Genomic DNA, 24,684 nt, shown 5'->3' with positions numbered 1-24,684 from the left:
TTTTTTTTTTTTTCGTGTCAGGAGAGACTTGAGAAACTGCAAGTCGCTTCTGGTGTGAGAGAATTGGCCTTCTGCAAGGACGTTACTCGGGACGCCCAGATGATATGATGTTTTATCATCCTTGTGGGAGGCTTCTCTCATGTCCCCGTATGAGGAGCTGGAGCTGGTAGAGGGAGCTTATCCGCCTCTCCCCTTTCGGTCTTCAGTCCTGCTGGCACAGGGGTTTAACTCACTGCACCACCAGGGGTTCCAGTTTTCTGGGCTGTATGGCCTTGTTCCAAAAGCATTCTCTCCTGACATTTAGGCCACATCTATGGCAGGCATCCTCAGAGGTTGTGAGGTCTGTTGGAAACTAGGCAAGGGAGGTTTATATATCTGTGGAATAATGTCCAGGGTGGGAGAAAGAACTCTGGTCTGCTTTAAGCAAGTGTGAATGTTGCAATTCGCCACCTTGATGAGCATTGAATGGCCTTGCAGCTTCAGAGACTGGCTGCTTCCTGTCTGGGGGGATCCTTTGTTGGGAGTTGTAGCCAGCCCTGATTGTTTCATGTCAGGTTTTTTTTAGTGTTTCTCTTTATTTACAGTATTGATTTTTTTTAAATTAATACTGGTAGGCAGATTTTATTAATTTTCATGGTTTCCTCTTTTTCTGTTGAAAGTGTCCACATGCTTGTGGATTTTAATGGCATCTCTGTGTAGTCTGACATGGTGGTTGTTGGTGTGGTCCAGCATTTCTGTGTTCTCAAATAATATGCCGTGTCCAGATTGGTTCATCAAGTGCTCTGCTATGGCGGACTTCTCTGGTTGAATTGCAGAATCTACCAGGGCTTTAATTGTGCTTCAGTTGTGCAAGGCCATTCAGTGCTAATCAAGCTGGCCAACTGCAACATTCATACTTTCCTCAAGCAGACAAGAGTTGAGGACATTCCACAGACATATAATCATCACTTGCCTAGTTTCCAATAGATTTTTCAACCTCTGAGGATCCCTGCCATAGATGTAGGTGAAATGTCAGGAGAAAATGCTTCTGGAACATGGCCATACAGCCTGGAAAACTCACAGCAGCCCAGGGATTCCAGCCATGAAAGCCTTCAACAGCACATTTGTTAAAGCTATTTGATGACTTCTGTATTGATCATATTTGGGCTGCACTGGTAATTTTTCTATTACGTTGAGGAGACAGTAATTTAAGGATTTGTCTTGAAGACATTTAGTGGGTGCTCAACAAGAATACAGCAGACTTACCAGCTCTTTAAGATAAAGTTATCTTTCGAGCAATTCCTCAGTTCCCTGGCCTATTTATGAACCTGAAAACATTGCCATGCCCTCCCATCATCCCTTTGGTTGCGTATTCTCGCTTCACAACAATCAGCTTGATATTCTGAAACTCTAGAGAAATGCCACAAGCAATCACAGGGCTTGTACAGAGATTCAATCTGTCTGCAAATAAAGATCTTGAGAAAGAAATGTCATTGCCCTCATGATAACCTTAAAATATTTATCTCTCTCCCGTTCTCTCTTTCTGTCACTCCACAGATGGTGCAGATGTTTGTCGATTCAGATCTCCACCATTGGACGTCATGCAAGACTTGCAGTCTCAGTGGCCCTTCCAAGCGATGGTTCTTCTCAGAGATCAATACAAGAATAAGTACAGAAATACCACCATTACACGTGAGATAATTGTGGAGTTAGCTGTACATTTCACACTTCACATTTGCAGGATTTGATTCATTGGTTCTATAGGCATTGGCATGTTATTTCTGCTCGGCTGCTGTCAACCATATTCCTGGTTTGGATACCACATTAAATATCTTGCCTTGTTTGTTTACACAGCTGAAGAAGTGGGAGCAATTAACCTGCATGCATGAACACAGGCCACATCTATACTGCCATATAATGCAGTATGAAATTGCATTACATGGTCAGTTTAACTGAATTGAACTACATTATATGAGTCTACACCAGGCATGGGCAAACTTTGGCCCTCCAGGTGTTTTGGACTTCAACTCGCACAATTCCTAACAGCCGGTAGGCTGTTAGGAATTGTGGGAGTTGAAGTCCAAAACACCTGGAGGGCCGAAGTTTGCCCATGCCTGGTCTACACTGACCATATAATGCAGTTTCATACTGCATTATATGGCAGTGCACATTGTGTTCAAATAATCCAGGATTTCTAGTTTATTGTGAATACAAATATTGTCAAAGTAAACAAATGTCTGCTTACAATGTACTTGCATTTCGGACCCTTGTTATGAAATCAGAAATGTCAATAAATGTTTCCCTAGGATATTATGTGCTCATGTGATTTACAGTATCTTACACAGTAGAGTGTGAATACAATTTAGGACATATATACATGTTACATGATTTGCGGATGAATTTGGATTGGGGTAGAAAAGGCACGTCTTAAGCATTAAGCCATGTAATAATATAAGGAGGGGTTTTTTTGTTCTCATTTTCATCCTATCCACAGGAAGCACAGTTGACATTTTGTACAACTTCGCACACTGTGCTGGTTTGCATCTAATCTTTGGACTAAACGCCTTGCTAAGGAAAAGCAGCTTCCAGTGGGACAGCACCAATGCGCAGCTAATTTTGGATTACACGGATTCTCAGAATTACAGCATGTCTTGGGAACTTGGAAATGGTACGTGATGCATTGTGTATATGTGATAACATGATGGATTGCTTTAGCTCCAAATACCAAGGAGGGAAGAGGAAATACTAAGCCGCTTTTTAAATTTAGTTTGGTAGAACTGCAGAATTGTGTTGCCTGCCCACCAAGATGCTCTCACTGCCTTGGTGTAACAATTGCATCATTCTCTCTTACTGCTTAATGAAGCAAGGTCTTAAGCATAAATATGGATATGTCTACACTGTAGAATGTGTGCAGTTCAACGCTACTAACTCAATGCTGTGGAATCTTAGGATTTGCAGTTTGGTGAGGCACCAGCACTCTTTGGCACAGAAGGCTCAAAACACTGTAAAATGGCAATTCCTAGGATTCCATAGCATTGAGCCTTTGCAGTTAAAGTGGCGTCAAACTGCATTCATTCTGCAGCGTAGATGCACCTTCTGTAACCGTTTTATTTATTTATTTATTTATTTACAGTGTTTATAGTAAATATCAAACAGAATCAAATAGAATCAAAGAGTTGGAAGAGACCTCGTGGGCCATCCAGTCCAACCCCCTGCCAAGAAGCAGGAACATTGCATTCAAATCACCCCTGACAGATGGCCATCCAGCCACTGTTTAAAAGCTTCCAAAGAAGGAGCCTCCACCACACTCCGGGGCAGAGAGTTCCACTGCTGAACGGCTCTCACAGTCAGGAAGTTCTTCCTCATGTTCAGATGGAATCTCCTTTCTTGTAGTTTGAAGCCATTGTTCCGCATCCTAGTCTCCAGGGCAACAGAAAACAAGCTTCCTCCCTCCTCCCTCTGGCTTCCTCTCACATATTTAACTGCATTAAAATTAACCCAATTAAAAACATAAACATTAAAACCAGTTAAAAATCACAAAATCCAAATCATAGTCCAGGGCCAATATGAGTCATCTAGTGAATATGTTAATAAGTAGAGATCATAAATACAAATTATAGTGGTTACAAATGGATGAATCTAGGTTGTGCAATCATAACTGCTATAATTCTGCCTGGCATCTGTATAAATTGTTGCTATTTTGAAAATTGACACTAAAATACTTTACAAAATAAGAACATGAAGTCTCTTTCAATATTTCTGAAAAGTAAACTGATATTCTGCTGTACTCATCTACCAAAATTAATTTTGTTTCATAGAAAACAAGGACTCAAAGTGTTCCAAGCACTGCTTCACTGCAATGCACTTCTGAATAAAAAGTATTTTTTTATTTCTGTGTGTTCTTATTTCAAGTACTAAAGTGTACTTGATAGCTGTATGGATACTTCATGTTCTGTTCTTTGGTTGATTATTACCACTGTGTAAATTTTGAACGAGACACACCCAGTAACCATTTTTGAGAGCCATCTAACTGTGTTTATTTTGTGTTTTTCTTTCAGAACCTAACAGCTTCAAGCACAAGTCTGGCATTTATATTGATGGCTTCCAACTAGGGCAGGACTTCATACACCTCCGCCAGCTTCTGAACAATTATGGCCGATACAGAACTGCCAAACTCTATGGCCCTGATGTAGGTCAGCCAAGGAAAAACACTCAGAAGTTGCTGAGGAGGTAAAAAAGTTGTTTTTGTTGCTTTTATAAAGCAGTAAAGTGATTCTTTGGCACACTACAAATGAGTTGTTTAATCATAGTTACTTTGAACCATAGTTTATTGTGTTGGGTTGTTGTAGGTTTTTTTGGGCTATATGACTATGTTCTAGAGGCATTCTCTCCTGACGTTTCACCTGCATCTATGGCAAGCATCCTCAGAGGCAGTGAGGTCACTATGACTCCAGAACATGGCCATATAGCCCAAAAAACCCTACAACAACCCAGTGATTCTGGCCATGAAAGCCTTCGACAATACGTTTATTGTGTTGTTTAATCCTGGTTAAGATCACAAGAATATCATGGTTTGGTTACCAAACTAAGCCTTGATCTAGGAAGGCTTAGCTAGGTAGTGACAATAGTGAAAGTTTGGCTAGATCTAATGCACTTCAATGCTATTAAAATGCATTATACAGACATTCCAAACTGAATAATAATAATAATAATAATGGTAAAGGTGGGGGGTGGTGGTCATTTCCATTTTTAAGCCAAAGAGCCGATGTTGTCTGTAAACGTCTCCAAGGTCATGTGGCCAGCATGCAGAGGCAGCCCTAGGTAATTTTCAACGGTAAGCAAACAGTATTTTGGCGCCCCCCCCCCAAAAAAAAAACCAATCACTGATATATATTTTCTGTTCGACATGGGAGTTCTGTGTGCCATATTTGGTTCAATTCCATCATTGGTGGAGTTCAGAATGCTCTTTGATTGTAGGTGAACTATATATCCCAGTAACTACAACTCACATATGTCAAGGTCTATTTCCCCCCAAGAGCGCCTCAAGAGCGCCCCTGGGCAAAATCAACTATACTGCAAATGCTTACTTTGCGTAATGGTTGAGCCACCCCTGCCAGCATGACTGCATGGAGCATTGTTACCATACCGCCGAAGCGGTTCCTACTTACATTTGCATGCTTTCGAACTACTAGGTTGACAGAAGCTGGGACTAACAGTGGGAGCTCAACCTGCTCCCCAGGTTGGAACCACTGATCTTTTGGTCAGCAAGTTCAGCACCTCAGCGGTTTTACCCGCTGTGCCACCAAGGGCTCAATAATAATAATAATAATAATAATAATAATAATAATAATAATAATACATTTTATATTCCACTCTAACTTCTGATGGGGATTCAGAGCAGATTACTGTATATACATATATAGGAAAACATTCAATGCCCTTTATACAGTGAACAATGACATACAATGCACAAAAAAGGCAAAGGTTTATCTTTCCATCTCCAATGTCTGGGGGTGTTGCTCAACTCTGGCCATGGGGAGATGCTCTTGTTTTATTTTTCCATGCCGAGGAGCCTGTTGTCCATATACCCTCCTGGTTGTGTTGCCAGCATGGCTGCATGGGTGCCTTTTACCTTCCCACCAAAAGCACCCATGTAGCTCTGTCGGCAACATGATCTACTCACATGACACGTTTTCGAACTGCTAGGTTGGCAGAAGCTAGGGCTAACAGTGGGAGCTTACCCTGACCTGTGGCTTCAAACTGTTAACCTTTCAGTCAGCAGTTTTTCTGCAGCTAGCAATTTAACCTGCTGTGCTACCACGACCCCACGATATATGATATACAGCAGAATATATCCATCCATGCTTAGAGAAAGGCACTTTGGGTAAGGAAACTGCTTGCCTCTATATCTTTGTTTTGGTCACTTCTAAAGTATACTTTGATGGGATATTAAACCATGGTTAAAGAAAACAAACCATGATTAAGCATGATTCTCTCTGTCATCCTTTCCACAATTTCGCACTTTCCTTAGTATTTGAAGGAAAAGAAAACAAACTATGAAACTACCTTGGCATTATTGTTGTTGTTCTTATCTTTCAGATTCCTGAAATCAGGAGGGAAAGTAATTGATTCCGTTACCTGGCATCAGTAAGTACCAAATCCATATTCAGCAACATGTTCCTTATTCAATCATTGTAGTTGCACACAATGTGTACAGACATACTAAACCCATGCATTATGTTTTGTAATCCAAAGCATGAAAGAGTTACTTTTCAAAGAATTATTGTTTATGTAAGAAATATGTACCAACTATAAATACATTTGTCCATCAGACATATCTAGTTATTTAATAAAGGTACTGTAGCACTGAAAAACACATAGTTTTTCCATATATGAGCTATTTTAATTCATGCCGCCAATCACTTCTCCTCCAACCAGGCATGTAGCCGGGGGGGGGGGGGGGCTTGAGGGGCTTCGCCCCCCCCCCCCCCCGAAATTCTGAAGGTGGTTCGCGAAAAGGCCTTACTGGTGCATTATTTAAACTGTTATGTTTATTCATATCATATATCATATATCTGATCACCATACTCAATATATCCCATATGCATGGGGGTATTGAGGTAATGATACAAAAGGTTTGCTAGGCTAGACCCTCTTTCACTCGGACTCAGCCCCCCCGACCCCCCCCCCCCTGAAAAAAATTCAGCCCGTAAAAAAAGACGTTTCAGAAATTACAAGCAAGAATATTTTTTTCACACTATAGAGTTATAGCACTTTGACATCACTTTAACTGCCATGGCCACATCCTATGGAACACTGGGATCTGAAGTTTGGAGAGGGACTAAATCTCCACTGTAGATTGCAAATACCTTCCATAACTACAAGACGTCAGGTTTTCAGAGAATGGATCTATCTTAATTAAGCAGATGTCAGGATGGTACAAACCATATAGTGTGAAAGTGAACCCAGAACATCTAAATGATAGCATTTTTCATTTTGGTAGTATAATTATGCTAACAGGAATCCATCCAGAACCCTCTTCTAAGGGAGTCTTCCAGAAAATTTTCTCAGGTCTGAAAACATACTTGGGATGCATTTACATTGTAGAATTAATAAAATTTGACACCATCTTAACTGCTATGGCTCTATGCTATGGGATCCTGAGAGTTGTAGTTTTATTTATTCTTTAGCTTTCTCTGCCAAAGAGTGCCGGTGCATCACCAAACTACAAATACCAGATTTCCACAGCATTGAGCTATGGCACTTAAAGCAGTGCCAGACCACACTGAGTCTACAGAGTTGATGTGATTCCTCTGCTATCACCACTGCAAAAGCATAAGGGAAGCATAGGGAAGCTGATGAAGAAACACAATCTACAAACTATCTACAGACCCACTAAGAAAATCCAACAATTGCTACGTTCATCAAAAGATAAGAGGGATCCTCTCAGCTCTACAGGAGTCTACTGTTATACCATGCAGCTGTGGACAAGTCTACATAAGGACCACCAAACGGAGCAACATTGCTCAAACACAAATCAAGGAACATGAAAGGCACTGCAGACTACTTCAATCAGAGAAGTCAGCACTTGATGAACCAACCTGGACACAGCATATTATTTGAGAACACAGAAATGTTGGACCACTCCAACACTCACCATGTCAGACACACAGAGAAGCAATTGAAATCCACAAGCATGTGGACAATTTCAACAGAAAGGAGGAAACCATGAAAATGAACAAAATCTGGCTACCAGTATTAAAAAAAACTCTAAAATCATAACAGTGAATAAAGAACAACACCCCAAAACAGGGGAATTCTAGACAAGAAATAATCAGGGCCAGCTAATCACCTCCCAGACTTTGAAACTACTAGGCCATTAAATGCTAATCAAGCTGGCCAATTGAAACATTCACACCTGCCTCAAGCAGACAAGAGTTCTTTCTCCCACCCGGGACATTCCACAGATAAATAAACCCCATTCTCCTAGTTTCCAACAGACCTCACAACCTCTGAGGATGTTTGCCATAGATGCAGACCAAATGCCAGGAGAGAATGCTTCTGGAACATGGCCATACAGCCCTGAAAACTCACAACAATCCATAAGGGTAAATCCAGTTGTGATGTAAATGTCAATGACAAAAAATGGAAATAGCGTTTCAGGAAAGTTGAAACAACTTTTAATAAGTTTGCGTGATTGCTTCGCAGAATGCCATGCCTAAACATGCTTAAAGGACAAATTGCTTTAGTAAGTGTTTCCTTCTCTGGACATCTTCAAAAAGAAGTTGGACAGCTACCTGCTGGAAGCCTTGCCCTGGGCAAGCGGTTGGACACCATGACCCACGGGACCCCTTCTGATGCCATGATACTATGCCTCCTTGTGTGAGAACCCACGCAAAGTTTATTGATGTTTGTATTGTTTTGTTTTCAGTTACTATTTAAATGGACGAACTGCTACCCGAGAGGATTTCATGAGTCCGGATGTGCTAGATACATTCATCACAGCTGTACAGGAAGAACTCCAGGTATTAAAAAATTGTTTACCTGCTTACAAATATTTATAAACTACTTGACTGCAAAGTGGTGTGCAACAATGATAGAAACATAAACAGTACATTAAAACACTGCTGTTAATCTGGCAGCCAATTAAAACATGGTCGTTAAACTGAGTGTTAGGAGGTGTGGTTGATTTAATCCAAACTGAAACATAAAAGGGTTTTAACTGTTGTTAATCTTTATTAAATAGTTTAATATGTCTTTCTCATCATAGTTTTATGTTCTATCTGTTTGTTTGTTTGTTTGTTTGTTTGTTTTGTTAAAAATGTAATACAAATGTCTGGTTGCTCCTGACATGATAAATAAAATCATAGTTTTCCTTTTTTTTATTTTTTTTCAATTAATTTTATAGTATGCTGCCCTGAATTCCTCAGATATGGGGTGAGATATAATTGTTTTAATTGCAGTACACCCTGAACTTACTGTGTATGCAGTAAAGCATGGACCCCACAGTCTGGGGGTCCTTCTCAATTCCGCTCTGACGTTTGATGCTCAGATGTTGGCAGTGGCCAGGAGGACCTTTGCACAATTAAAGCTTGTGCATCAGCTGCTCCCATACCTCATGAAGTCCAAGTTGGCCATGGTGGTCCACACACTAGTTACCTCCAGATTGGATTATTGCAGTGCATTCTGCAGTGCACCCTACTGAAATGAACAACTTTCTCCAGATGTTACCATAAAATTATGCTGAAAGTTCTAAAAAAAAACTGCCCTTGAAGATGGCCTGGAAATTGCAATTTCCAGCAATACAGTAAAACAATATACAATATACAACAGAACACAGAAAAAATAAAATAAAATAAAATACAAACCCCATTTAAAAACACATCAACAATATAAAATTACAACATTTAAAACACAGAAATTGATCACATTGGGCAGACCAATTTCAATAGATTAAAAATTTAAAACACTGTTGAGACAGCAGTATAATGTGTCTGGACAGGGGATTCGAGAGGTAGAGTAGGGTGTGATCGCACTAGCAGGTAAAATAAAGTGCTACCAAGGACCTTTTTACATAGGTAGGTCATGTCAGGATATTACTGTAGGGAACCCTACTGAAATGAACAACTTTCTCCAGATGTTACCATAAAATTATGCTGAAAGTTCTAAAAAAATTCCTAGAGGTATCCTCTGCAGGAATTTACTAGGTCTTCCAGGGCAACTCTGTGATAGCTTACAATGGAAACATAACTGTAGAAGCACCTGGAGGACAGGTCCCACATATACAAGGGACACATTGTAATAGTAAATAATGGTAATACAAAATGCAAATTCATCATGATGGTAAGTTGGAACATACAGGCAAAAACATACCAAGCCAACTGTCATGAAGGGCACTTGATTGGACTAGGAGAATGTTCCAACTCTCTCTTTTCTGCTTCAATTTCACAACATTTTCTAGCTTGTTGATGACACAGTGCCAGGAAAGAGTGTGTGGCTGGGAGAAACAAGTTCAGCTTATGGAGGTGGTGCTCCCCAGCTCTCCAATACATATCTTGCTGGCTTCATGTGAGTATTATAATATTTGTTTGCAAAGAACTGAACTTGAATTCTGTGGAATATTATTATCTTAACCTGAGAATCTTAGGCAGCACATGAGCAGCTCTTCCCTTGACCAAACAGAAGGAGCCACCATTTATGTAGACTAATGGTTCCCAAACTTTGGTCCTACAGATGTGTTGGACTTCAACTCCCACAGTTCCTAACACCTGGTAAACTGGTTGGGATTTCTGGGAATTGAAGTCCAAAACACCTGGAGGACCAAAGGTTGGGAGCCACTGATGTAGACTTTTACCATTTATGTAGACTAAAATACCACACCCTGTTGTCTAGAAGAGATTTGAGTATTGTTTGAATTAAGGTCATCTGTATTTTTCTCCAATTTTATTTGGCAGGTGGTTAGATAAGTTAGGACTGTCTGCCCGGCTGGGAATTGATGTGGTGATGAGACAGGTGTTATTTGGAGCAGGAAGCTATCATCTGGTGAATGCCAGCTTTGAACCTTTGCCTGTAAGTAAACTATGACAATGTGATTTATCTATCCAAACAGCCAAGCATGAAGATCTTGCCAGGCCTGGCCTCAGCATCTTGAATTAAAGCACCAACTCTGAGCTTTGTTCCTTCCAATGCCTCAACAGAGGGATCAGTTATGTCCAAGTGTATCCATATCTCTTAATACCACTTGACCCATTAATTGGATGAATTTAAAAATGTTTCTGTGTTTTGCTGTCATTATTCTTCCATCCAAAGACATCACCCACTTTGCAAAATAGTCCTTGGTCTAACTCGCTGCATTATTGTGAAACACGCCAACCTCTCTAAAGACTGTGGGTATGAGTCAAAGGAATGACTTGCAAAAACAAAACTTATCTAATTCATGCCGCTCCCAGAGTCAATAGCCACAAAACCTAAACAAGGAAAGCAAAGCAAGCAAGGAAATTAATAAAACTAAGCATGTGTGTGTGTGTTTCCCTACCAGGGCCCCATAGCTCAGCGGTAAAGTTCGTTCTTTTCATGCAAAAGAACCCAGGTTCAGTTAAAGTTGGGAAAGAAGCAAAATCTGAAAACATGGAGAATTGTTGCCAGGCTGTAAGTAGTATACAGGTTGAAAACCACTGACTTAAACATTCCTAAAGAAAACTCTTTTTTAGGGATTTCTAGATTCTCCAGTGTCATAATATGGTAGAAGCTGATAATAGAACTATCCTAGAAAGGGTTTTAAAAGTGTTGATTTTATGTGTGTTTTTTTCCAATCTGTGGAAAGATGGAAGGCCTATTGTACTGATCTGATCAGTTTTCTGACACTCAGACATATTTCTTATAAGAGCAAAAAAACTACATAAGCATTCATAGGCTAGTGGAAGCCATATTGCTGAATAACAGTGATATCACAGGCACTTGCCCAAAAGTATTTGTAATTGTCTTTAAATTGCAATATAGATTGCAATACAGTCTGGAGAAAATACTGTAGTTTCCCATGGAATACTAGCCAAATAGGAGCCCCCGTTGGCACAATGGGTTAAACCCTTGTGCTGGTAGGACTGAAGATCAACAGGTCTGAGGTTCAAATCTGGGGAGACCATGGATGAGCTTCCTCTGTCAGCTCCAGCTCCTCTTGTGGGGACATGAGAGAAGCCTCCCACAAGGATGGTAAAAACATCAAAACATCCAGGCATCCTCTGGGCAACGTCCTTGCAGATAGCCAATTCTCTCACACCAGAAGAGACTTGTAATTTATCAAGTCGCTCCTGAGATGGAGCGAATGTAATTTCCTTATCACCAAAATTCAGCTTCCTTGCCAGTTTTCTATCAGCATGGTTGGGCAGAAAATAGATCTGTTAAACCTTGAGGTGATTTGCATTAGAGTGCAAATCCCACACATTCAATAATAGTGCAACAGAATTACTAACCCTTCTCTCAGTTATATCACTAAAGTGAAGAAAGGTGGACATAACAAGAGTGGATTTTCTTTTGGGAAGACAGTGAACACCAATTTGAATACTCAAAAATAATGTCTGGGGCTCTGAATTTTTATTTCTTAAATACCTGTCTTCTGCACTATACTGTAAATGTTGAATACTGAGATGCTACATGGTGTGGGGGGGGGGGGGCTTAGATCTTGTAAAACTGAAGTTTGTTTCCTCCCAGACAATGGTGGTACCCACATTAGTATGATTGTGAATCCTCTCTAGGTTTTAATTTGTGCCTTAAAAAGGAGCTCTCCAATGTGTTCAGCACTTTGGACAGCTCCTTTGCCGCCTGCCAACAACTGAAATGGACTCACTGTCTCACTGAAATGGAATCCATTGCTGCTCCCAGGGCTAGAAAAACTTACATTTTTGAACAGCAGTCCCCAAATCCCCACAGAACAACTCTTACGACAAAGCATATTGTGTTGTTTTAAGACAATTGTTCATCTGCTCAAGTCACGTACATCTTTAAAATACATCTCTTGCTTATTCATTCAGTTGTGGATAATATCTCTGCCTCTTTTTAATGCCGTTTAGGATTATTGGCTCTCTCTGGTGTACAAGAAACTGGTGGGCCCCAAAGTTCTGCGTGTGAACATTACTGGCGAAGATCCGAGGAAGCTTCGAGTGTATCTTCACTGCACCAACGAGCATCAGTAAGTTTCAAGGGCAATATGCAGCAGGCTCAGAAAGCATTGAAATAGTAGTGATCCAGTTTTGAAATGTCATGTGTCGCAGGGCAGAGACAAGTACCATGAAGTAACCCTAATGAACCAACTAAGCATGAATCTACATTGTGGAATTAATGCAGTTTGAAAACCATTTAAAATGCCGTGTCTCAATAATGTGGGGCTGTAGTTTGGTAAGACACCAGCACACTTTGGCACAGAAGGCTAAAGCTCCTTCAAACTTTGTCAAATGAAGGGATAGAGGCAGGATGAAGCAGGGGCAATGAAGCCATTGAAGCCATACTGCCCTCCCCCAGGTCTCTGACCAAGAAGGGTAAATATCTCACAAAACTACACATTCCAGAATCCTGTACTATTGTGCCCTGCCAGTTAAAGTGGCGTCTAACAGCTATAATTTTACAGTGTGGCTATAGCCTTGGTTCCAAAGTATAGTTTTAGGACTGAATGGTGGCCTTTCATTTATTAAACCAGTCTTATCCAACCTTATGGGAGCGCCCGGTGGTGCAATGGGTCAAACCCTTGTGTTGGCAGGACTGAAAATGGACAGGTCAGAGGTTTGAATCCGAGGAGACCGGGTTGAGCTCCCTCTGGCAGCTCCAGCTCCCCATGTGGGGACATGAGAGAAGTCTCCCACAAGGATAGTAAAACATCAAAACATCCGGGCGAAGCCTGTCAATGTCCTTGCAGATGGCCAGTTCTCACACCAGAAGCGACTTGCCGTTTCTCACGTCACTTCTGGCATGAAAAAAATTCAACCTTTTAACCTTCAGATCTATTAGACTGAAACTCCCAACATCTCCAGTCATTATTTATATATAAGTAAGTTTCTCAAGCCTGAATCTAATATTTGTACTTAAATTGGCTTCCTGTTTTGACTGTTTTAATTAGGGTTTTCTTTCTATTTTTTCTTATCTTCTAGCCCAAAATACAGAGATGGAGACGTGACGTTATTTGCCTTAAACCTCAACAACCGCACCAAACGCTTGCTGTTACCGAATTACTTCGCCAACAAGCAGATTGATGAATACCTTCTGCTTCCTCATGGAAACAGCCTACTTTCCACGTGAGTAGTCCTGCCTATCTTCTCAAGAGTGGGTTTGGGAAGAAGGAGACTTCCATAATGCTCACGTCCAATTTCTTTGGGAGAAATGGTCCAAAATTCAGCTTTGGAACAGTTTGGCCATGGTATTACCTCCAATATTTCACAGCTGTGGCTAAGCAACCATAGGGTGAAAAGGGAAAACTGTTGAGGAAGAATAAACAAGTTAGATTAGACCGCAGCAGCTTGCTTTTATCCAAGCCCACTGGAAAGTGCAAGATTCCAACTTCCCCTCTTTCCCTGCTAAGTTAAGAGAGTCCAAATTACATTTACACTTTGGATTTAAGTTTACAATAATTGAAATAAGCTAAGGGAAAATAAACAGGAGAAGTAGGGAGGAGTATTCCAGGACCAGGATAGGAGGCGTCTTAGATCCACTGGACCCAAGGCCTTTGCCTAAGAGACACAGTGTGGTGAAGTGGATAGAGCATTGGCATGGGACGGAGGAAATCCACATTCCATTCCAATGGTTCTCAACCTGTGGGTCCCCATGTGTTTTGGCCTACAACTCCCAGAAATCCCAGCCAGTTTACCATCTGTTAGGATTTCTGGGAGTTGAAGGCCAAAACATCTGGGGACCCACAAGTTGAGAACCACTGTTCTATTCTCTAATGAGTGATGAGCCTCACTAAGGGCCCTTTCACACTAAACAATTATGTTACTATGATTCCATTTTAACACTATCCTATGGAATCATGATTTCAGCAGTTTAGGGAAGATTTTTTTTTTTTTAGAATTCTAAGTTAGAGGGCTTTACTGTCTCCCCAAACTACAAATCCCAGTAATTGAAATTAAAATGGAATTATAGTCCTATTAAGTGTGTATGAGGCAAAAAGTTTCCAATCAATTCAGCAGGAGAGATTGGAAGATGGGGCAGAATCTTGCCTTTCAGACAAAGGTAAACTGCTGCAGTAACTTCTAGCTTGTCTGTCCTTCCTTATTAGTAATTTTGCCTTCTGGACCAGACTCTGATGTTGTTTTGCTACATGGATCTTGGTGTTCTACTGTGAAATCTTGAGGATATGAAATACAATCATACCTCCAGATTTGCAATTCCCTTTTTTTGCTGATTTGATTATTCACAGGTTTGATTCAAAATGTTCTCTGTAGGCAGCTCTAGGCCTTCCAGTGTGGTGCTATGGTCAACTTCCTTCACTCATGGTGGAGGACCAAGAGATTTCTAGAGAGAACACTTCTCTAGGAATATCTAGGTCAGCGATGAGAAAACATAGTCCCTCCAGGTGCTTTGGACTTCAATCCCCACAAGTCCTAACAGCCTGGAGGGCCAAAATTTGCCCATGCCTGATCTAGGTGCTCCAATGTGATTCTAAGGAGCTGTGGTGGCGCAATGGCTTAAACCCTTGTGCTGGCTGAACTGCTGACTTGAAGGTTGGCGGTTCGAATCTGTGAGATGGGGTGAGTTCCCATCTGTCAGCTCCAGCTTCTCATGAGAGAAGCCTCCAACAGGCATTCACTAGGCAACGTCTCTGCTGATGACCAATTATCTCACACCAGAAGCAACTTGCTGTTTCTCAAGTTGTTTCTGACACAATTTAAAAAATGTGATTCTAGCTTCCAGTGGAAGTAGACCATTAAGCCATGCTAAAAGACCTAGAAATTCCTAGAGAAGTGTTCTCTCGGGTTTAAAAAAATGTTATTTCTTTGAGTTGTTTTTACTTTCAGGGGGATCTTGTGCCCCTAACCCCAGAGAATGTGGAGACCTGACTAGGTCATTATAGTTGCCAAAAAAGACCAGGTGTATCCTTCTGTTTATGGTGTACTGTTTTGTGATTCCATGCTTTTTCTTAACTAGGTTTGTTGTGTCTAATTGCCCTTTCTTCCCCTGCAGGTCTATTCAGCTGAACGGCCATCTCCTAAAACTAGTGGGCGACGAAACGTTGCCATCTCTCATCGAGAAGCCTCTCAGTCCAGGGAGCAGACTTGGGCTCCCGGCTTTTTCGTATGGATTTTACGTCATAAGAAATGCCAAAGCCAGGGCTTGCATTTAGCAAAACTAGTTGGAAGGCCACAGCTGTGTCAGACTTTCAATGTTTCCAAATATTTTGATACCAAGGAAGAAACCCAAGTGTGTCAAAAGAGAAGGGCATTATCTGGAGCTTGCTGTTTAAAGGTTTTTTTCTATCTTTCTGCAAGAATTGCTCAAGCACTTTGTTTCAACCATGGCTGTGCCAAAAATGGACCTACTTCACTAGGGATTCCCCCCACTGTACTATGAATCATATGGGAAGGAGCGGTCCTTTCTCTCTGCCTGACCTACCTCACAGGGTTGTTGTGTGGACAAAGTGGGAAACAGAAGACTTGATGCTTTGGACTCAATGGAGGAAAAGTGAAAAATAAGTGTAGCAAAGAGAAGCCTGGCAGTATAATGCTGAGTATAAGTAGGCAACCAGATAAAGCATCAAGTCAAAGACATTTAAAAGCAATAACATGTGACCACATGACTTTAAGGCACAAGGGATATTGCAAAAGGCCTATTTATGTAGGAGGTTCCTTCTGCTTTCTTATAATGCTAGAAAGGCAGAGCTCAACATAGCAGCTCAGTTGGTCTCAGGGTATTCATGAGGAAGTGGATTTCATTTCATAGCCTCTTCTAGAAATGGGCTTTCTCCGGCAATAGCGGCTTTTTGCTGCCACCTCTGGCACATTCACGTGGCTGCATGCAAAGGCTTTCATGGCTGGAATCACTGGGTTGCTGTGAGTTTTCCGGGCTGTATAGTCATGTCAGGAGAGAATGCTTCTGGAACATGGCCATACAGCCCAGAAAACTCACAGCAACCCAAAGTAGACAGTGTTTCTTCCACTCTCTAAGCTGGGAAGAGTACATGTTTGCCATACAGGAGGGCTAGGGAAGACTCATGCCTAAGCGTGCAGCTACATTGTAGACTTGATGCAATTTGACAACACTTTAACTATCACAACTCAGTGCTATGAAATCACAGGAACTGCAGTTTGAGAAGATCTTGAACGTTTTCTACCAAGGAGTGCTGGTGCATTACAAATTAGATATCCCATGATTCCATGGAACTGAGCCACAGCATTTAAAGTGATGTCAAAATGCATTCATTCTAAGGTATAGATGCACCCCAAAACACCGAGCAGTGCAAAATGATTTCCCTCAACCTAGTGCTCTTCCTCAATGTGCATCTCCCACCATCTCCAGACCAGAGGCTACCTGGGATGATGGAGACTGCAGTTCACACATCACAGGCCATCATACTGAAGAAGGCAGAATGGACTAAAGGTCTCATTCAACTATGAAGGCAGCTTTGGAGGTTCCTAGATTTTGGTAGCAAACCTGCTAAAAGGCAGTCTCAGACAATCCTTATTTTTTACTATGCTTTGATGTGTGTTTTTATGCAATTGGAGGGGGTATGAATTTGCACATGTTGAAATAAACTATTTTATAATAACACTGGCTATTGAGATATTGATTTTGATGAACTTTGGTTTGGGTCTGATAAGAATGCCAAAGATGCTTATTAAAAACCTGAGAGCCATCTACAGCATTCACAATCTTCTGGATTGCACATCCCCTCATCCCAGCAACACAGCTGCCTGGGATGGGGATTGAATTGCAAGACAATAGGGAAGAAGAGGGCCAAGATGTGGAAAAGAATTATAGCTAGGTTGTCGGAACCCAGACGCCTTAAAGAGCCAGACTCAAGAGTATGTCCAAAAGTAGAGTTTATTAATACAAAGCAAAAGGGACTCAGAGACACTTACTTCAGTGCCCCTGGTCAAAACTCAAAATTAGCAACAAGTTCCAGTTCATAAAGCAAACTGAAGCAATAATCCGGATTATCCGGAGAAAAGATCCGGATTAAACTAAAGCGCTTCAAAAGTCACACAAAATATCACAGCAAGTAAAGGGTGACCAAACAAAGAGCCGCAAAGAAGAAGACGTCGTCAAATGAAGTCCGAGGTCGAAGTAAACCATGTCCAAAGTTGCAAGGTTCCAAAGTCCACGTAGGCAGCATCGTAGTCAAAACTGGTCCGAAGTCAAAAAAGGGGAAATCCGCACTCACAAGAATCCAAGCCGAGTTGTAACACACACGAACGGAAGCAGCAACCTGCAGATCCAGGACCCAAACCCAACACGAAAACGGCAGCAACAAAACCCAAGACACATAACCAACACTTTGCCTTCTGCAAAGATCTTTCGTTTCAAAATCTACTTTTATCTTACACATCATCCGAAGATGAGCTGACCTCCGCCCTGCCATTATCTCTTACAGCTGTCCTTGACTCCACACCTGAATTCTGAAGCCCATCCCTCCAACTCCTCCATCTTTTGTCAAGACTTAGGTCTCCCCAAGACTCAGCGGTATCTCCCGAATGCCAATCCCCACCACCAGAAAACCCCACAAACGTGCCACTAGATGTTGGCTGAGTATATACATCTTGAACCTGTTGTACCTTAGTCCAATCTAGTGTGTCATCCCCATCCTCATCACTCCCAGACCCATCACTCCCAGAGAAACCCATGAAGGACTTTTCATCTGTGGGAGCAGTAAGTATATCCCGGATCTTCTTCCTTTGTCGCTCCTCATCCGATTCCTGCTCCCGAGTAACCCTCTTAGTTCCCCTATTCATATCCACTGTATCTCCTTCCTCCTCCTCACTCATCGACCCTTCGCTCTCAGAAAACCCTTCGAAGGAGTCTTCGTCGGTAGGTGACATAAGTATATCCCAGATCCTTTTGCTTTGTTGTTCCTCATCTAGCTCTTGCTCCCGAGCACTCCTTTTCCCCCTTCTGACACCCATACTACCACTTGCAGTGTTACTAACAGGCTCTACTACAACATAGGTATTTTCACAAAAGTGGTTTAAGGATCCACTGCTATGTCCATTTGTCCAGTGGGCCTGTTCTAGCTTGGATTAACAATTGGCTTTAATTCCAAAGTTCGTCTAATGCAGACCTGTTTCCAGAGGTGGCCATCCATATGTCTCTAGGGACTCCCAAGGATAAAATCCTGAATATTGAATAGTATTCAGATTACTACCTTTGAATATGGAGGCATCATTTAGCCTGAAAAAGGAAGCATGTTGAGGAAGCCAAATGCATTTATTATATATACAATGGGTTTTATATATGGGACCTGTATCCATTATTTCATCTATGTCCAATAACGCTGTGTAACAAAATTTGGGGGGAAAAATGAGTTCCTGGTTTGAAAGTGCTATTTTCTGTTTAATTGTGCGGTTCTTACTTTTAAAGTAGTTGTTCTACTACAGAAAATTCATTTTGTGGCTGCCACAATCTGGGTTCAATTGGTTTAGACTCTATGACAGTGTTTCTCAACCTAGGTGTAATGCTTTTGGCAGAGAAGGCTGAAGATCTCTCCACCTGTCCTTCTTTTCCTTTTTGGTGTTGGTGAACTACAACACCCAGAATTCAAAATGCACAGTGTTCAATATTAGCCATGCAGGTAGTGTGCCAAGTTTGATGCACATCTATTGTGGGCTGGGTTCAGAGTGCTCTTTGATTGTAGATTAAATATAAATCCCAGCAACCACAACTCCCAAATATCAAGGTCTATTTCCCCAAACTCCATCAGTATTCAAGTTTGGCCCAGATCCATCATTGTTTGAGTCCACAGTGCTCTCTGGATGTCAGTGAACTACAACTCCAAAACTCCAGGTCAATGCCCACCAAATCCTTCTAGTATTTTCTGTTGGTCATGGGATTTCTGTATGCCAAATTTGGTTCAATTCTATCATTGGTGGAGTTCAGAATGCTCTTTGATTGAAGGTGAACTATAAATCCCGGCAACTACAACTCCCAAATGACAACATCAATTTTCTTTGAGTGATGGCCGCTCCTTGGGTTAGTAGGTGTCTTGTGGTCAATTCGTCCATTTTGAGTTATGTTAATCCCACAAACGAACATTACATTTTTATGTATATAGAGTAGCCATTCCCTGCCACACGTTGCTGTGGCCCACATGGGGGTTCTGTGTGGGAGGTTTGGCCCAATTGGTTGGGTTCAGAATGCTCTGTGATTGTAGGTGAACTATAAATCCCAGCAACTACAACTCCCAAATGTCAAGGTCTATTTTCCCCAAACTCCACCAGTGTTCAAATTTGGGCATATTGAGTATAGGTGTAGAGTTTGGTCCAGATCCATCATTGTTTGAGTCCACAGTGCTCTCTGGATGTAGGTGAACTACAACTCCAAAAGCAAAGGACATTGCCCACCAAACCCTTCCAGTATTTTCTGATGGTCATGGGAGAACTGTGTGCCAAGTTTGGTTCAATTCCATCGTTGGTGGCGTTCAGAATGCTCTTTGATTGTAGGTGAACTATAAATCCCAGCAACTACAACTCCCAAATGACAAAATCAATTTTTTTTTAGCGAAGGACATACATTGGGTTGTTAGGTGTATCGTGTCCAAATTCGGTGCCAATTGCCCCAGTGGTTTTTGAGTTCTGTGAATACCACAAACGAACATTACATTTTTATTTATACAGATATATATATATATAATATTAAATATTATATAATATATTGTACTATATCATAAGTTGTAGTATATATATAACATTATTAATATTGTATCTGTATTACGTCAGGGGAATGTTAGGGAAAACCTTTACCTTTACCTTTTATTATTACATTGTTGTTGTTCATTCGTTCAATCGTCTCCGACTCTTCGTGACCTCATGGACCAGCCCGCGCCAGAGCTCCCTGTCGGCCGTCACCACCCCCAGCTCCTTCAAGGTCAGTCCAGTCACTTCAAGGATGCCACCCATCCACCTTGCCCTTGGTCGGCCCCTCTTCCTTTTGCCTTCCACTTTCCCCAGCATCAGGCCCGTAGCCAGGATTTCGTTTCGGGGGGGGGGGGGGGCTAAAAAATTTTCAGGGGGGGTTTCGGGGGGGGCTGAGTTTGGGGGGGGCTGAGTCTGAGTGAAAGAGGGTCTAGCCTAGCAAACCTTTTGTATCATTACCCCAATACCCCCATGCATGTGGGATAGATTGAGTATGGTGATCAGATCATGATATGAATAAACATAACAGTTTAAATAATGCACCAGTAAGGCCTTTTCGCGAACCACCATCAGAATTTCGGGGGGGGCTGAAGCCCCCCGAGCCCCCCCCCCCCCCCCCCCCCCCGGCTACATGCCTGCCCAGCATAATTGTCTTCTCTAGGCTTTGCTGTCTCCTCATGATGTGGCCAAAGTACTTCAACTTTGTCTCTAGTATCCTTCCCTCCAATGAGCATGACGGCGAGCGCCGCCGGGAGCCCCGCCTTTACATTAGTATGAACTGCAGCAGGGAGTTCCGCAGTTCCCGGGCCAAGCTTTGAGGCCAGCAGATGAAATGTGCCTCAGCCGCCAGCTCCAAGACCAGGAATGCCTGCAACCTCAGCTAACTTTCCCTCTCCCTTTACTTTGTATCTTTCCCAAATGAAATACTTGAAACTTGAAACTTTATATCTTTCCGCATGCTACTTTTGTATCCCTTCTTGGCCCAGCACTCCATGAACGCTTCCATAAACCCCTTTCTGGGCTCCGGAGGGCCGTGAGCCCGCGGGGGGCACCTCCAGGTGCCCCCCGGACCCCGAATCTGTGTTAAATCAAACCGTGGATACGGAAACCACCATTACAAACCCCGCTATCCACAAAAACACATAACATGGCGGATCGCCGCCGTTCCAATTTTGCCTTGTTCTATGACTAATTCTAAGCCTATCTGCCATCTCCTTTTCTCTGTTTTGGGCTGCTCCTCCCGGGAGAAAATTAGTTTTGTTTTGAGAACTTCCGTCTTGCAGAGAAACAGCTGATTGTCAGTTGGCCGGGTTTCCCGCTTCTCCGCGGCAGTGTTCGCTCCACGTTGATCCAAGCCGCCTGGGACCTGCGGCAGCCGGCTGCAGCAGCCCCGGGGAGGGGGCCAGATGGGTCCCAGGTCTTGGCTGGGAGATGCAGTTCTCCAAAGGACATTGCCCCACTCTCCACCATTTGCGGACTCCTTGCGGACCCTTCTGCCCTCACTGATTGACTTGATGCCCTATCATCATGAACTTCCTCTACGAACTCAAAACCAAGCCTCTTGGGGAGAATGGCCCCCGCCTGTGTGTGTGTCCTTGCCAAGCAGATCATACCTCAAGAACTCTGATGGATTGCCTTTATCAATTGTTGTTGCTTCTAATAAACTTTGCTGGGATGGGGATGGGATGGGGACCCCTTTTATGAAATCTATGAGCTTATGAAAGTTTATGAAGAATGTATATGAAATATATGATATGAAATGAGATGTACCCTCACCCTTTTCCCTACTTTTTCCCTTTGAACTTTACCCTACTAAAGTATGCGGCCTGGGATTACAGTTAAGGAATCCAATTTCCTTAGGAGAAACTCCATTCATATTGACATTGCATGGATCAGGGCTGACAATATCTTAAGGCTTTGTTTTCAGAGTCAGACAAACAGGGCCAAAGATTTGTCAGCCGAAACCCGGAAAACGGACTGATTAAATCAATCATGGTATTTGTGTACGCTCCTTTGTGACTAAGGACCCCCTTTGTCCACAAGGTTGAGATCCAAATGCCACCCATAGCCCTTCCTTTATGCCTATACACATCTGCTATCAGAACTCAGGAAATCCCTTGTTTCCCCCGTCTGCCTCCCTGCCGTGTAAGAACAAAAGATTATCAATCAGCTGGCGGACGCCTCCCAGGCATTCCGCCCCTCTGCGCTGTCAAACTACATCCCGCCTCCTGGCCGCTGATTGGACGATCTTCAGAGGCGCTCCGAGGGCTCTGATTGGCCCCCTGGAGGCGACAGCGGCTGGCGATTGGAGGGAAGGCGGGACCAGCGGCCAAGCCTCCTCCCAGCTGTTCCGGAGCCGGCCAATCAGGACAGAGGAAACTGACAGAAGGCGGGCGGGAGATTCAAACCGGGTTTTCTTTGTTTTGCCTGTATAAATATGCCTGAAAATCACTGTACTGCATGCTTATGGAGGATTCATCCCTGTAACGCATCCTTTTCAGCTGAATCGCTAAATAAACGCCTCGGTCGCAGATTTCTCTTCAGCCTGGTGAGATTGATTTTTAATATTTTTGCGTCTTTTTGGATTGGCGTTCGCTGGCAGCTCACCAAGGTCAAGACCCCATTCGCGGTCTTCCGGGACCTCCCTCGCTGGGAGGACCCTCCAAAGGAGCTCGATATCAAGCAGTCGGGCTTTATTTCCTGGAGGATGGACTGGTTGGATCTTCTCGCAGTCCAAGGCACTCTCAGCACTTTCCTCCAACACCACAGCTCAAAAGCATCGATCTTCCTTCGCTCAGCCTTCCCTAAGGTCCAGCTCTCACATCCGTAGGTGACTACAGGGAATACCATGGCTTTGACTAGGCAATGGATCTTTGTTGCCAGTCTGATGTCTCTACTCTTCACTATTTTATCGAGACTGGACATTGCTCTCCTCCCAAGAAGTAAGCGTCTTCTGATTTCCTGGCTACAGTCTGCATCTGCAGTAATCTTTGCACCTAGAAATACAAAGTCTGTCACGGCCTCCACGGTTTCTCCCTCTATTTTCCAGTTGTCAATCATTCTTGTTGCCATAATCTTGGTTTTTTTGACGTTTAGCTGCAACCCGGCTTTTGCGCTTTCTTCTTTCACCTTGATTAGAAGGCTCCTCAGCTCCTCCTCGCTTTCGGCCATCAGAGTGGTGTCATTTGCATATCTGAGGTTGTTAATGTTTCTTCCAGCAATTTTCACCCCAGCTTTGCATTCATCCAGCCCCGCACATCGCATGATGTGTTCTGCATACAAGTTAAAAAGGATGGGTGAGAGTATGCAGCCTTGCCGCACGCCTTTCCCAATCTTGAACCAGTCTGTTGTTCCGTGGTCAGTTCTGACTGTTGCTACTTGGTCCTTGTACAGATTCCTCAGGAGAGAGACAAGGTGGCTTGGTATGCCCATCCCACCAAGAACTTGCCACAATTTATTATGATCCACACAGTCAAAGGCTTTAGAGTAGTCAGTGAAGCAGAAGTAGATGTTTTTCTGAAACTCCCTGCCTTTCTCCATTATCCAGCATCCGGATATTGGCAATACATATATATATAATCTAGGGAAGTAATGCTACCCCTCTATTCCGCTTTGGTTAGACCACACCTGGAATATTGTGTCCAATTCTGGGCACCACAATTCAAGAGAGATATTGACAAGCTGGAATGTGTCCAGAGGAGGGCGACTAAAATGATCAAGGGTCTGGAGAACAAGCCCTATGAGGAGCGGCTTAAGGAGCTGGGCATGTTTAGCCTGAAGAAGAGAAGGCTGAGAGGAGATATGATAGCCATGTATAAATATGTGAGAGGAAGCCACAGGGAGGAGGGAGCAAGCTTGTTTTCTGCTTCCTTGGAGACTAGGACGCAGAACAATGGCTTCAAACTACAAGAGAGGAGATTCCATCTGAACACGAGGAAGAACTTCCTGACTGTGAGAGCCGTTCAGCAGTGGAACTCTGCCCCGGAGTGTGGTGGAGGCTCCTTCTTTGGAAGCTTTTACACAGAGGCTGGATGGCCATCTGTCAGGGGTGGTTTGAATGCAATATTCCTGCTTCTTGGCAGGGGGTTGGACTGGATGGCCCATGAGGTCTCTTCCAACTCTTTGATTCTATGATTCTATAATATTAAATATCATAATATTTCTGCAATGCCAAGTTTTTAACTTTGTGGTTTTTTATACATTATAACTGTATTCTCAATTTGCTTCTGACACAATCAATCAATGAAATCAAGCTCTCCATTGGAAATGAATGGTGCACCAAATGTTTCCCGGAAGTGTTGGTACAAACTTGAGATGAGTGTTAGATCAGACCCCTATGCCTTCTTTCAATGACGACGGAGGATGTGACGTCATCGTC

The 24,684-nt window shown here is 42.7% G+C and overlaps 1 protein-coding gene across 1 annotated transcript in view; it reads left to right on the top strand.

Moving 5' to 3' along the window:
* The window catches only part of HPSE (heparanase), a 37,966-nt gene extending 20,739 nt beyond the window's left edge, over nucleotides 1-17,227 (top strand). The window contains exons 3-12 of the mRNA XM_060779302.2: nucleotides 1,537-1,671; nucleotides 2,474-2,647; nucleotides 4,038-4,209; nucleotides 6,079-6,126; nucleotides 8,411-8,504; nucleotides 9,941-10,047; nucleotides 10,434-10,548; nucleotides 12,546-12,664; nucleotides 13,617-13,760; nucleotides 15,646-17,227. Coding sequence (XP_060635285.2) covers nucleotides 1,537-1,671; nucleotides 2,474-2,647; nucleotides 4,038-4,209; nucleotides 6,079-6,126; nucleotides 8,411-8,504; nucleotides 9,941-10,047; nucleotides 10,434-10,548; nucleotides 12,546-12,664; nucleotides 13,617-13,760; nucleotides 15,646-15,805 — 1,268 coding nt within the window. The 3' untranslated portion in view covers nucleotides 15,806-17,227. The remainder of the gene's footprint in view (nucleotides 1-1,536; nucleotides 1,672-2,473; nucleotides 2,648-4,037; nucleotides 4,210-6,078; nucleotides 6,127-8,410; nucleotides 8,505-9,940; nucleotides 10,048-10,433; nucleotides 10,549-12,545; nucleotides 12,665-13,616; nucleotides 13,761-15,645) is intronic.
* Nucleotides 17,228-24,684: the final 7,457 nt, after the last annotated feature.

Source organism: Anolis sagrei, chromosome 5 (assembly GCF_037176765.1).
Source record: "Anolis sagrei isolate rAnoSag1 chromosome 5, rAnoSag1.mat, whole genome shotgun sequence".
NCBI lineage: Eukaryota > Metazoa > Chordata > Lepidosauria > Squamata > Dactyloidae > Anolis > Anolis sagrei.
Note: the sequence above shows the minus strand (reverse complement) of the source record. Positions and strands in the feature narration are given on the sequence as shown.